Source organism: Polyodon spathula, chromosome 29 (assembly GCF_017654505.1).
Source record: "Polyodon spathula isolate WHYD16114869_AA chromosome 29, ASM1765450v1, whole genome shotgun sequence".
Classification (NCBI taxonomy): domain Eukaryota; kingdom Metazoa; phylum Chordata; class Actinopteri; order Acipenseriformes; family Polyodontidae; genus Polyodon; species Polyodon spathula.
Window position 1 is genome coordinate 3,637,415 of NC_054562.1, and position 14,442 is coordinate 3,651,856.

The 14,442-nt window shown below is 40.1% G+C and overlaps 2 protein-coding genes across 2 annotated transcripts in view; one reads left to right on the forward strand and one right to left on the reverse strand.

Annotated features, from left to right (window-relative positions):
* Positions 1-1,099: 1,099 nt before the first annotated feature.
* Positions 1,100-6,006, forward strand: LOC121302493 (cytochrome c oxidase subunit 6B1). Its single transcript, XM_041232504.1, has 4 exons — positions 1,100-1,203; positions 4,835-4,985; positions 5,214-5,314; positions 5,801-6,006. The coding sequence occupies exons 2-4, from the start codon at positions 4,880-4,882 to the stop codon at positions 5,852-5,854; spliced, it is 261 nt and encodes an 86-aa protein (XP_041088438.1). The 5' UTR covers positions 1,100-1,203; positions 4,835-4,879; the 3' UTR covers positions 5,855-6,006.
* An 8,315-nt stretch (positions 6,007-14,321) lies between these two features.
* Positions 14,322-14,442, reverse strand: part of isoc2 (isochorismatase domain containing 2) — a 37,485-nt gene continuing 37,364 nt past the window's right edge. The window contains exon 7 of the mRNA XM_041231972.1: positions 14,322-14,347. Within this exon, the coding sequence (XP_041087906.1) occupies positions 14,322-14,347 (26 nt within the window). The remainder of the gene's footprint in view (positions 14,348-14,442) is intronic.

Below are 14,442 nucleotides of genomic sequence, written 5' to 3' on the forward strand. Positions count from 1 at the left end.
CGACACAAAAGTAGGAGGAGTGGCAAACACTGTTGCAGCAGCAAAGGTCATTCAAAATGATCTAGACAAGATTCAGAACTGGGCAGATACATGGCAAATGACATTTAATAGAGAAAAGTGTAAGGTACTGCACGCAGGAAATAAAAATGTACATTATAAATATCATATGGGAGATATTGAAATTGGAGAAGGAATCTATGAAAAAGACCTAGGAGTTTTTGTTGACTCAGAAATGTCTTCATCTAGGCAATGTGGGGAAGCTATAAAAAAGGCTAACAAGATACTCGGATACATTGTGAAAAGTGTTGAATTTAAATCAAGGGAAGTAATGTTAAAACTGTACAATGCACTTGTAAGACCTCATCTTGAATATTGTGTGCAGTTCTGGTCACCTCGCTATAAAAAAGATATTGCTGCTCTAGAAAGAGTGCAAAGAAGAGCGACCAGAATTATTCCGGGCTTAAAAGGCATGTCATATGCAGACAGGCTAAAAGAATTGAATCTGTTCAGTCTTGAACAAAGAAGACTACGTGGCGACCTAATTCAAGCATTCAAAATTCTAAAAGGTATTGACAGTGTCGACCCAAGGGACTTTTTCAGCCTGAAAAAAGAAACAAGGACCAGGGGTCACAAATGGAGTTTAGAAAAAGGGGCATTCAGAACAGAAAATAGGAGGCACTTTTTTACACAGAGAATTGTGAGGGTCTGGAATCAACTCCCCAGTAATGTTGTTGAAGCTGACACCCTGGGATCCTTCAAGAAGCTGCTTGATGAGATTTTGGGATCAATAAGCTACTAACAACCAAACGAGCAAGATGGGCCGAATGGCCTCCTCTCGTTTGTAAACTTTCTTATGTTCTTATGTTCTCATTTGTAAACTTTCTTATGTTTTAAAATTTCTTATGCCTGCATTGACTCTCTATAGAAAAACATTCTGCCGAGCTGTCTGCTTTGCGCGCAGTGAAACGGGACTGAAGGCAGAGTGGGGTGTCATGTTAATTGAATATCTCTGCTGTGACTGCAGCGAGTTTTTCACTCATATCTGATCTGTGTTTCATACACCGACATTGCTATTTCCAGACATCCCACAATGCACCGCCGCCCCCCAGTATCCCGGCGTGCCCCTCGCTGCTGTCCTCCTATATCCCGGCGTTCAGCGGGCGGCCTGACCCCTCAGAAGGACGAGACTGTCGCTCGGATTAGGTGAGTGGATCGGCCTGCTAAAAAAATAATTAAAAAAACAGCTAAACAAGACTTATTTTAACGCGGTACCTTTTGTGTTTGTAGATTTAAGAGCCTCCCTCGACAGTGCGGTGCGCGTTTGGCACAGTTTGGGCGTTCATTTGAGTAAATAAAGGCGGTTTTGCTTGCGTTGCTGTTTACGTTTATTTTTTCGGTTTAGGGAAATGCAGAGACTAGGCAGATGGAGGGGTTTTGGTACTAAATAAAAATACGTTTTGTTTAGATGCAGGTAGACTCGGTCCGGGTGAACTCGGTGTTTATAAAGCGTACTTTTACATCGTATTGGTTTTTGCGGGCGTTTGTGTCAGAAATGACCTTTATTAAAGTCAATTCGAGGGTAGTCGAAAATTGCCATGATGTGAATATTATTATTTACAATTAGTGAATTGCTGTTTGTAATAAACTGTTGTCATTATTAGTATAGATGTACGTTCAGGTATATCGATAGATTTCGTTTTGTTGCGTTTCAGTGTGTTTGTGGAGAAAAGCTCGCGTTTAATATGAATATTTGTACACAGTGATCTTTAGACTCGGATTTAATATTAAAGTCCTTTATTTAAAAACAAAAACACACGTAATTCCAGTACAACTAATTATGGGAATTGACAGTATGACATATCTATCGGTCTTGGTTCTAATTAAAATTTTGCTACACAGCTCTGGGCAAAAGCTTTGCATCACCCTGTAGAATGATATCTTCATAAAGCGGAATGAAACCTACTGAGTGTTCCGTGAACATGTTGAAATTCATACAGATTTTTTTTGTGATATAACTTTGTTAATTTTGATTGCATGATTATAAAATATCTAAATTATGTACTATAGGTTTATTTTTACATGTCTCAATCGCAGTCCAGGTCATGAACAATTTTTGGCCGTAGCGCTGTGTGTATATATGATATATCAGTTGCCCTTAAAATCACTGCCTTAGACAACATCTGAATAGAAACTACAGCTCCCAGCATGCCTTTATACAGTGACAGTGTATGTGGCTGCAGAGTAATATGCTGATTGAGTTTTCATTTCTCCTCACATTCCTGTCTTTCAGCTCTCCTCTCTCCAGGTATTTTAATCTTGTCTTCTCTCTCTCTCTCCCCCTCTCTCACACACACACACACACTTTCTCCAGGTACTGTATTCCTTTGAATTTAAAACGCAACCTAAATTACCACCCTCGGTTTGAAACAATCTAATAAAGATGAATTTACAAAGATAGAGCCTCAACTACACTTAGAGCTGGTTTATACAAAGGAATGCACAGTTTGTTTGCTATGAAATTGTACAAACTCGCCTAAGGCATATGGAGGCTTGGTGGTCCAGTGGTTAGAGAAAGGGGCTTGATAACAGGAAGTTCAGATCCCGGCTCAGCCACTGACTTGCTGTGTGTGACCCTGAGCAATTCTTTAAACCGCCTTGTGCTCCGTCCTTTGGATGCGATGTAAAAACAGGAGGTCCTTTTGGAAGTGAATCTGCAGCAGCAGTTGATGCTTAGTTCACCCCCTAGTCTAAGTTGCTTTGTCTAAAAGCATCTGACAAATGACGGGCAGCAGGGTGACCGCTGCATTAGTCTAGCTGGGGAGGAGCAGTTGGGTGACCGCTGCATCCCTCCAGTGGGGGAGGAGCAGCAGGGTGACTGGTGCATTCGTCTAGCTGGGGAGGAGCAGCTGGGTGACTGGTGCATTCGTCTAGCTGGGGAGGAGCAGCTGGGTGACCGCCGCATTTGTCCAGTGGGGGTTGGTTTTTCATCTCCCATTCCAAGCCATGTCTGAAAGATTTGTAAGTTTATTTTTCAATGGCTTGTTCAGCAGATTTTGTTTTGGTAATCCGATCACACTTATAATCACGATTTAGCTTTAACATTAGAACCGCCGAGATTTTGAACTACGTAAAAGTGCGGCTCCATTTTAAAACGGCTTTGATCTGCAAATGAAAAACAATCGGATACAACTTAATATTTTTATTTGAACATCGTGCATAACGTTTTCAGAGCAGAAACTCTATTTACATTTAAAAAAAAAAAAAATTCAAAAAGATCATACATAAACATGAGAACTGTAATAAAGTAAACAGTAAACCAGTAATGTTGTTGAAGCAGACACCCTGGGATCCTTCAAGAAGCTGCTTGATGAGATTCTGGGATCAATAAGCTACTGACGACCAAACGAGCAAGATGGGCCGAATGGCCTCCTCGTTTGTAAACGTTTGTAGGTTCTTCCATAAGTTCAAACGTTCTGTCTGTCTCTTCAGAGTTCTGTTGGAGTTTTCTCAGTACAATCTATGCAGAAAACATGCTTTTCAACTGTACCAGTGCATTTGCCACAGACTGCCTTTTCACAACGGGCTCAGACATCAAAAGTTTAGCAACCTGGCATTGTCTTATTCTGTGTGACAACAAAAAAAGTTGTGTGTTCATTATTACCACAGTCTTATTTATTTTGTTAAATTTAAGTTATATCATAAATAAAGGCCTATATATATATATATATATATATATATATATATATATATATATATATATATATATATAACACAACTATTAAGAACTAGCCTATTAAAAAACTTGATTTCATTATCGTGATTATTTGTTGTCTGGTTAAATGTAATCCAGCAGTGAATTTTCTGAAAAACCGGATCAGAAAGAGCCTGATAAAAGTAATCTCGATTACAAAATCCATGTCACTTTGATTCAAATAAGTTTTGAAACCTGGCCCCTGGTGAGCGGTGGTCTTGCTTGGCATGTTGAAATACAGGGGGGTCCGGTGAGCTTTTCCGTTCTGTCCAGGCAGGTCCTGTTAGAATAATAAAAACGAAGTGCTGGGATTGTTGAAGTAGGGCTGGAGTGAAGGGTGCATTTCGACCTTCGAAGGCTTGGAACACGTTACTGAAGGAAGGTTTGATCCGTCGGTGGCACTCGTTTGCATAATTTACTGGTGATGTCACCATAGCTGCTAGTTTTATATTTGATTGAAAATGTAAAATGTCATTTTACAGGTATTCCATATAATACCATGGAATGAAATGTTCAGTAGTTTAAAAATGTTATATTGAACAGTCGTTTTTATAATTTAAATAAAAATACATGATATTTACACATAATTGATGCTGCTTGTGATACTCCTACATGACTGTTCAAGAGCTGGAAAGCATTTTGAAACAATTTTTTAAAATTATTTTGTAAACAAGTTGGAAAGAACAAGACGCGTTACAAGAAATGTTATGTTTTATTTATTCAGCCGATAATTGAGAACTACATTGACAACAGTGCAATTTTCTGTTTTCAGTTATCGGCTGAAAAAATGTAACATTTCTGTAACGTGTCTTGTTCTTGCTAACTTGTTTATACAATAAAGAAAAGTGTTTGAAAATGCTTTCCAGTTCAGCAGTTGAACAATTTCTCATTCCAAGCACAGATCGTGTGTTACTGTGCCCCTGGCTGGAATTATTTTTTTACTTCGGCAGTCATGTCACTGCTGTGAATTTAAGACACAGGCTGTTTTCTGAGAGACAAAAGTGGTTTAAAAAGTGTGTCTTAAGTTCTGTACCTTTCTGTCTGTCATTGTCTCCCTCCCCTCTCACACTCTTCTCTCTGCAGGTATCTCTATCTAACTCTCACACTCGCGCTCAGAGGACCAGCAGCATGTCTGACGCAATCGAAGAGAAAATCAAGAACTACAGAACAGCCCCTTTCGATGCTCGATTCCCAAACACCAACCAGACCAGGAACTGCTTCCAGAACTACCTGGGTGAGTCTAACCCTCCCCAGATCTGCGCACGCACACTGCTATACACTGACCCCAGATCGGCGCACGCACACTGCTACGCTGACCCCAGATCGGCGCACGCACACTGCAACGTGATCCCAGGATGAGTCTAACCTTAACCCTGTCTGTAGACTTCCATTGCTGTAACAGTCAATGCTGTCTCTCTGTGTAGATTTCCATCACTGTAACAATGCTGTCTTCTCTCTCTAGATTTCCATCGTTGTAACAATGCTCTGTCTGCTAAGGGCCAGGACGTTTCTCCCTGCCAGTGGTACCAGCGTGTCTATAAGAGCCTGTGTCCTATGAGCTGGGTAAGTGAGTGAGGAAACTGTCGCCACTGTGGCTCCGTCTCGTAGCCAGACTACAGCAGAGCTAGAGCCAGCATGGCCACCACAGGGCTGCAGTTTCACAATACTGGATTGCTGTTGGAACTTCACTGAGGAGATCTCACACATTCAGTGGCCCTCCCTTTTAAAGGAGTGCTGACCATCTTACATCCATTCTCTTACCTCATCACAAATGATACAGACCTCTATTACAATGCATCATGTAAAGAAAGCATCTACAACTACTGCTCCCAGCGTGCCTCTGCACCTGCAGCATGGGTGAGGGATGCTGGGAGCTGTAGTTCTTTAACTGCAATGCGCTGTGCTGTGGAAGCAAATCGAGAGTCCTCAATACACAGTGAATCGGTACAGCCCTGTTTGGTGCCTCCTTGTTTGTAAAACGATTAGAAATGTATAACTTTTTTTTTTATAATGTACTGATCTCTTTTTTTTTTTTCTTCTTTTCTGCAGGTGGGAAAATGGGACGACCAAGTTGCGGATGGGAGCTTTCCTGGGAAAGTGTAAATTACAAGAACCAAAAAACAACGGTCATCAGAATATTGTTAATAATAAGAATATAACTTTATTCCAGTCTGAGTGTCTCTGATTTAAGGGGGAGGTTCAAAATGTCCCCAGTGAAAATATTAGACATGAAATAAAATGCCGTTTCTGTTCTACCTAAGTGCACTTCTGGGTTGATTTTGTGTCCATTTGAATTGTCAAGTGAAAGTATTGTAGCGTCCAACTGAACAGGATTGTGGGGGGGGGGCTGTCTGCAGCTTTAACGAAACTCAACTCTTTTCAGAATGTAGTAAACTAACACAGACGGCAAGAAAAATGGATTATATTGTAATGTCAAACTGGACAGGACTGTGGGACAGACATGGAAGTTTTTCTAATGAGGCTGGTCTCAACGCACCATTCTCCCCTACTCTCCCCAGAGTGTTCTCCAAACAAAACAAAAAAATAGGATAAACTTAGTAATACAGTACAGAAATAACACAAAGTAACATACAAGATTAAACTACACTTCAATACAAAGTGTTCTCCAAAGAAAAGTAGAATGTTCATACCAAGAAAAGACTGAAATACAATATCAAAGTTATTAAAAATATAACTTCCTTATTAACAGAACCAATAGTGTTGCAAAAATTGCATAGTTATTAATTTAAACACAAGTTTACAGAGAGAGAGGTTTTCAAACCTGACTGATTCAATTCAAATGTGTTATTTAACCAGGTGGATAGAACCATGAGATACACATCCCATTGACAAGGGGGTCCTGTCAAAAGAAATAACAGATCCATGAGATACACATCTCACTGACAAGGGGGTCCTGTCAAAAGAAATAACAGATCCATGAGATACACATCTCACTGACAAGGGGGTCCTGGCAAGAGAAATAACAGCCCCAGTGATACACATCTCATTGACAAGGGGGTCCTGGCGAGAGAAATAACAGAACCCAGTGATACACATCCCATTGACAAGGGGGTCCTGGCAAGAGAAATAAGTGTTTCTGTGCAGCACAGGATACACCCTCTGTAGTGCACTCTTGTCTGCGGAGTGTCATTGTTTGAACACAAATCATATTCCACGAGAGACGCCCCCTTCAGTATCCATGCAAGATCTCTAGCATCTACTTTTCACAACTCCATTCATCTGGCCTGATCAAACTGCCATGGCTGCTCCGGTCCACGGGACCGCAGTGCGGTCATGTCAATAACCTCTATTTCTTCACGTGATTAACGTGCAATACTGGCAGGCTCAGCAGACACGGTCTTGTTAAATCCAATACAAAATGTGCTTAATTATTTTGTTCACATCTTTTTGAATGTTCTGTATCTCCAGGGATACTCTGCACATACAAGACCAGTGGGCCCATGATTTAACTCTAAAAAAAAACAAAAAAAAAAACAAAGAAATAACATTTTAAACAGTTAACAATGCATTTTGTGTTTTGTAGGGAATTTCACCAAGGACATACTATTGTAGCTTGCAAGGTATATTTGTATCTGGACTAGTTTAAAGTATGCAGGCCATGGAAGAAATGGGACATTTTCAGCTTCCAGGAATTGTGTACAGATCCTTGCGACATGGGGCTGTGCATTATCATGCTGAAACATGAGGTGATGGCGGTGGATGAATGGCACGACAATGGGCCTCAGGATCTCGTCACGGTATCTCTGTGCATTCAAATTGCCATCGATAAAATGCAATTGTGTTCGCTGTCCGTTGCTTATGCCTGCCCATACCATAACCCCACCGCCACCATGGGGCACTCTGTTCACAATGTTGACATCAGCAAACCGCTCATCCACTTGAAAAGAAGGGAGGTCATGATTGTTGGGGACTCCATATTGAGAAACACAGCAAGTTCAATTCGCAGTTTGGACCCCCTTACTACAACAGTGTGCTGCCTTCCGGGAGCCTCGGTCAAGCACATCACTGAGAACGTGGACAGGCTCCTAGAACGAACAGGAGACGACCCGGTAGTAGTCGTCCACATCGGTACAAACAACATTGGAAGAGACAGACCAAAATCCCTGCAAAACAAATTCAGAGAGCTAGGAAGGAAATTAAAAGAGAAAACCAAAACTGTGGTATTTTCTGGTATACTACCCGCACCTTGCAAAGGACCATATGGACAGCTGGAAATAATTAATCAAAACGAATGGCTGAAGACGTGATGCACACGGGAAGACTTCACCTATCTTGATCATTGGACCACATTCTACAACGAGGACTATCTGTATAGACGGGATGGACTGCATTTAAATAACAAGGGAACTAGTCTACTCGAAGAAAAGATCCTCGAGCAGGTTCGGAAGCATTTAAACTAGAAAGGAAGGGGGGAGAAATCAACAAAAAAACAGAAGGGAGACCGCATCAAAACAAGAACAACAACTCAGGTAAGACAACCATTAAATGTATTTATCTAAATGCTAGAAGTATCAGAAACAAAATTCTAGAACTTGAAGCTACTGCACTAACAGGTAACTATGATGTGATAGGTGTTACAGAAACGTGCTTGTCTGAGAGTGATGGGGATGAATTTAATATTTGTGGGTATACACTGTATAGGAAAGACAGGCAGGACAGAAGAGGAGGAGGGGTAGCGCTATACATAAGAAACAGTCTTGAAGCCCAGGTGTTAAACCTGAACAAAGAAAATAAAACTGAATCAATATGGGTCAGAATAACGGACAAAAATTCAAAAGGCAGTTTAGAAAAAGGGGCATTCAGAACAGAAAATAGGAGACACTTTTTTACACAGAGAATTGTGAGGGTCTGGAATCAACTCCCCAGTAATGTTGTTGAAGCTGACACCCTGGGATCCTTCAAGAAGCTGCTTGATGAGATTTTGGGATCAATAAGCTACTAACAACCAAACGAGCAAGATGGGCCGAATGGCCTCCTCTCGTTTGTAAACTTTCTTATGTTCTTATGTTCTTAAAAGGCATAATAATAGGAGCATGCTATAGACCGCCAGATTCAGACAGTGAGCACAATAATCTGTTATACAATGACATTAGAAATGTGTGTAGCAAAGGAGAAGCCATACTAATGGGGGATTTCAACTTCCCCCAAATAAAATGGGAAAACCCGGTGGGTAGCGCGAAGGATGAAATAGAAATGGTGGAAATGACAAATGACTGCTTCCTAACACAATTTGTGAAGGCACCAACTAGAGGGGAGGCATGCCTTGATTTAGTCTTTTCAAATAACGAAGATAGAATAACTAAAACAGAGGTCAGAGAACCACTGGCAAACTCAGACCACAACATGGTCTCATTTGAAGTGTTTTTTAAATCCCCAAAAGAAATGACTAAAGCTAAGGTTTACAATCTTAGAAAAGCAAACTATGAAGGTATGAAACAGAGACTAACAGAAGTAGATTGGAGTAAAATAGAGAAAACACCCACAGAAGAAGGATGGTTGTTCTTCAAAAATGTAGTACTAGAGGCACAAAACAATTATATCCCTAAAGTAGACAAATCTAAATGTAAAACTAAATTGCCAAAATGGTTTAATAGATCAATTAAAAAAAATATTCAGCGAAAAAAGGCACTTTACAGAGCATTAAAAAAGGACCAAAAAGAAAGTACGCAGAAAGAGTACACAGAACTGCAAACGCAAGTCAAAAAGGAAGTTAGAAAGGCCAAGAGAGAAATAGAAATGAACATTGCTAAGGGAGCTAAAACCAATTCCAAAATGTTTTTCCAATATTACAACAGCAAGAGAACATTCAAAGAGGAGATTAAATGTTTAAGAGATACAAATGGCAAAATCGTAGATGAAGAAAAAAAAAATAGCAAATATGTTAAATGATTACTTTTCACAAGTTTTTACAAAGGAAGATACTGACAACATGCCCCACATGTCATCCAGTTCCTGTCCAGTTTTAAATAACTTTAGCATAACTGAGGCAGAAGTGTTAAAGGGACTAGGAGCTCTTAAAATAAACAAATCCCCTGGGCCGGATGAGATCCTCCCAGTAGTACTCAAAGAAATGAAAGAAGTAATTTACAAACCGCTAACCAAGATCATGCAGCAGTCTCTTGACACAGGGGTGGTACCGACAGACTGGAAAATTGCAAACGTAATACCGATCCACAAAAAGGGAAACAAAACTGAACCAGGTAACTACAGACCAGTAAGCCTGACTTCTATTATATGCAAACTTATGGAAACTATAATAAGATCCAAAATGGAAAATTACCTATATGGTAACAGGGTACTGGGAGACAGTCAACATGGTTTTAGGAAAGGGAGATCGTGCCTAACTAACTTGCTTGATTTTTTTGAGGATGCAACATCGATAATGGATAATTGCAAAGCATATGACATGGTTTATTTAGATTTCCAGAAAGCTTTTGACAAAGTCCCGCACAAAAGATTAATTCTCAAACTGAACGCAGTTGGGATTCAAGGAAACACATGTACATGGATTAGGGAGTGGTTAACATGTAGAAAACAGAAAGTACTGATTAGAGGAAAAACCTCAGAATGGAGTGTGGTAACCAGCGGTGTACCACAGGGATCAGTATTAGGTCCTCTGCTATTCCTAATCTACATTAATGATTTAGATTCTGGTATAGTAAGCAAACTTGTTAAATTTGCAGACGACACAAAAGTAGGAGGAGTGGCAAACACTGTTGCAGCAGCAAAGGTCATTCAAAATGATCTAGACAAGATTCAGAACTGGGCAGACACATGGCAAATGACATTTAATAGAGAAAAGTGTAAGGTACTGCACGCAGGAAATAAAAATGTACATTATAAATATCATATGGGAGATATTGAAATTGGAGAAGGAATCTATGAAAAAGACCTAGGAGTTTTTGTTGACTCAGAAATGTCTTCATCTAGACAATGTGGGGAAGCTATAAAAAAGGCTAACAAGATGCTCGGATACATTGTGAAAAGTGTTGAATTTAAATCAAGGGAAGTAATGTTAAAACTGTACAATGCACTAGTAAGACCTCATCTTGAATATTGTGTTCAGTTCTGGTCACCTCGCTATAAAAAAGATATTGCTGCTCTAGAAAGAGTGCAAAGAAGAGCGACCAGAATTATTCCGGGCTTAAAAGGCATGTCATATGCAGACAGGCTAAAAGAATTGAATCTGTTCAGTCTTGAACAAAGAAGACTACGTGGCGACCTAATTCAAGCATTCAAAATTCTAAAAGGTATTGACAGTGTCGACCCAAGGGACTTTTTCAGCCTGAAAAAAGAAACAAGGACCAGGGGTCACAAATGGAGTTTAGAAAAAGGGGCATTCAGAACAGAAAATAGGAGACACTTTTTTACACAGAGAATTGTGAGGGTCTGGAATCAACTCCCCAGTAATGTTGTTGAAGCTGACACCCTGGGATCCTTCAAGAAGCTGCTTGATGAGATTTTGGGATCAATAAGCTACTAACAACCAAACGAGCAAGATGGGCCGAATGGCCTCCTCTCGTTTGTAAACTTTCTTATGTTCTCTTATGTTCTTATGTTCTTGTGTTATGTGACAAAACTGCACATTTTAGAGTGGCCTTTTATTGTCCCCAGCACAAGGTGCACCTGTGTAATGATCACGCTGTTTAATCAGCTTCTTGATATGCCACACCTGTCAGGTGGATGGATTATCTTGGCAAAGGAGAAATGCTCACTAACAGGGATAATAATAAGATCCAAAATGGAAAATTACCTATATGGTAACAGTATGCTGGGGTAAAGCTGTATACACTTATAACGTTATAAAACATAACTAACTAGTTATAAAAATAGCATAAAACAAAAATATAACAACTTATGCAACATGAAAGCGCTTTGAGTGAAGCAGCAAAGGGCATTCAAAATGATCTAGACAAGATTCAGAACTGGGCAGACACATGGCAAATGACATTTAATAGGGAAAAGTGTAAGGTACTTCACACAAGAAATAAAAATGTGCATTATAAATATCATATGAGAGATACTGAAATTGAAGAAGGAATCTATGAAAAAGACCTAGGAGTTTTTGTTGACTCAGAAATGTCTTCATCTAGACAATGTGGGGAAGTATAAGAAAGGCCATTGTGAAAAGTGCTGAATTTAAATCAAGGGAAGTAATTTTAAAACTGTTCAATGCACTAGTAAGACCTCATCTTGAATATTGTGTTCAGTTCTGGTCACCTCGCTACAAAAAGGATATTGCTGCTGTAGAAAGAGTGCAAAGAGTGTCTAGAATTATTCCACGTTGAAAAGGCACGTCATATGCAGACATGCTAAAAGAATTGAATCTGTTCAGTCTTGAACAAAGAAGACTACGCAGTGACCTGATTCAAGCATTCAGAATTCTAAAAGGTATTGACAATGTCGACCCAAGGGACTTTTTCGACCTGAAAAAAGAAACAAGGACCAGGGGTCATTCAAAACAGAAAATAGGAGGCACTTTTTCAAACAGAGAATTGTGAGGGTCTGGAATCAACTCCCCAGTAATGTTGTTGAAGCTGACACCCTGGGATCCTTCAAGAAGCTGCTTGATGAGATTCTGGGATCAATAAGCTACTAACAACCAAACGAGCAAGATGGGCCGAATGGCCTCCTCTCGTTTGTAAACTTTCTTATGTTCTAAAATTTTTTACGCCTGCATTGACTCTATAGAAAAACATTCTGCCGAGCTGTCTGCTTTGCGCGCAGTGAAACGGGACTGAAGGCAAAGTGGGGTGTCATGTTAATTGAATATCTCTGCTGTGACTGCAGCGAGTTTTTCACTGATGTCTGATCTGTGTTTCATACACCGACATTGCTATTTCCAGATATCCCACAATGCACCGCCACCCCCAGTATCCTGGCATGCCCCTCGCTGCTGTCCTCCTATATCCCGGCGTTCAGCGGGCGGCCTGACCCCTCAGAAGGACGAGACTGTCGCTCGGATTAGGTGAGTGGATCGGCCTGCTAAAAAAATAATTAAAAAAACAGCTAAACAAGACTTATTTTAACGCGGTACCGACATCCCACAATGCACCACCGCCCCCAGTACTAACAACCAAACGAGCAAGATGAGCCAAATGGTCTCCTCTCATTTGTAAACTTTCTTATGTTCTTATATAAACAAGTTTGTGCATAAAATTTGAGAGAAATAAGCTTTTTGTGCGTATGGAAAATTTCTGGGACGTTTTATTTCAGCTCATGAAACATGGGACCGACACTTTACATGTTGCATTTATATTTTTGTTCAGTGTATTTAAGCATTCCACTGAAACAGCAATTCCTCCACCACTTTAGGATTTTAGACGTCTCACGCAGCGGACTCCCACACCAAGGCAACACTAGAATAGTTATCTCGTATTAGAGTGTCCAGAAATGGTATCTCTGTTCCAACTGGTCGCTGCCTGGATCTTCAGCTTGTCACGGTTCATAGACTTGTTTGCGTATCAAGAACCTGGGATTTCGTATCTGGAGCCCCGTTTGAGTGTTGCGCTCATGCTTCAGTAATGTGCTCTCTACCCTTGTGATTGGATAGCTTGGTGATTTTGGGTGGTGCCTGAGTCCACATGGAGTGTTTCTCATTCATTGGTTGTTCTCATTCCGATGAGGCACCTTGTTCTCCATTGGTCAGCTATTCCGCCTGTCAGCTGGATTTATGAGAGTGACTGGTTCCTGTCTTAGGTGTCAAAGCACCCAGAACTGTCTGGCTTGAGGCGCCAAAGGAGTCATTCAGCGATCGAGAAGATAAGCCATGTGTCCAGTATTTAGATTATGACTCTTAAAAGCATTCTTTGTCATCGGGGGAGTTTGTGACCAGAAACCAAGAAGACACACAGAACAGCTTAGGATCCCCCTCTATATATTTCTATTCTGTTAATTTCATACACAGAATGATATTATGACCCACTCTGACGCTACATTATGGCAGGACCCGCAGTCAATGTTTTTGATACCTGATGGAGAGATACCGGCTCATCCATTGAGGAGGAATGTGATCATGACTCAGATTATTTACCTGAAGTAATCTCAGACAGAAATGGAATAGACCTTGTATCTTAGAGCAGTAATTCCAGCTGTGAAGAAGACATCTCCTGTGATTCCACAGAAAAACAACACAGCTAAAAGGGCTAGTCTTCCAAAAAACGACAGATGAATAATTCTAATATAAACTGAATAGTGCTTAAATAAATATGTTTAAACAGGTTGTAGGGAGTATAAGTCTTATTAAATGCAGAATAGGCAGCGCACACAAAGAAAAGCAGTTCAGAAAGTAATAACAAAAACAACTTTTCAACTTTTGTCAAAATGTTTGTTACTTGATAGTCTCTGCTACTGATATTTACAAAGGGTAAATGTACCCTAGTGTTCAAAGTTATAGATGACCTTATATTGAAGCTCAATGATGAAGATTTACTGAGATACACCTCTTTTGTAAAAATGATATTTTCAATGTCAGTAGCCCTATGAATGCTTCTGCACAAAGAGGCAGGCAGGTCTTCTGTAGAATTCATGCGCAATAATCACCACTGCTTTAGGGGTCCTGTGCTGCTGGGGGGTCTAAAAATTGAAAAAATGTCCAATTGTCAAATTCCTGAGTGATTTTTAAGTGCATGTTCATTCTAAAGTAGAAAAGATATCACTTTCAAATTGTT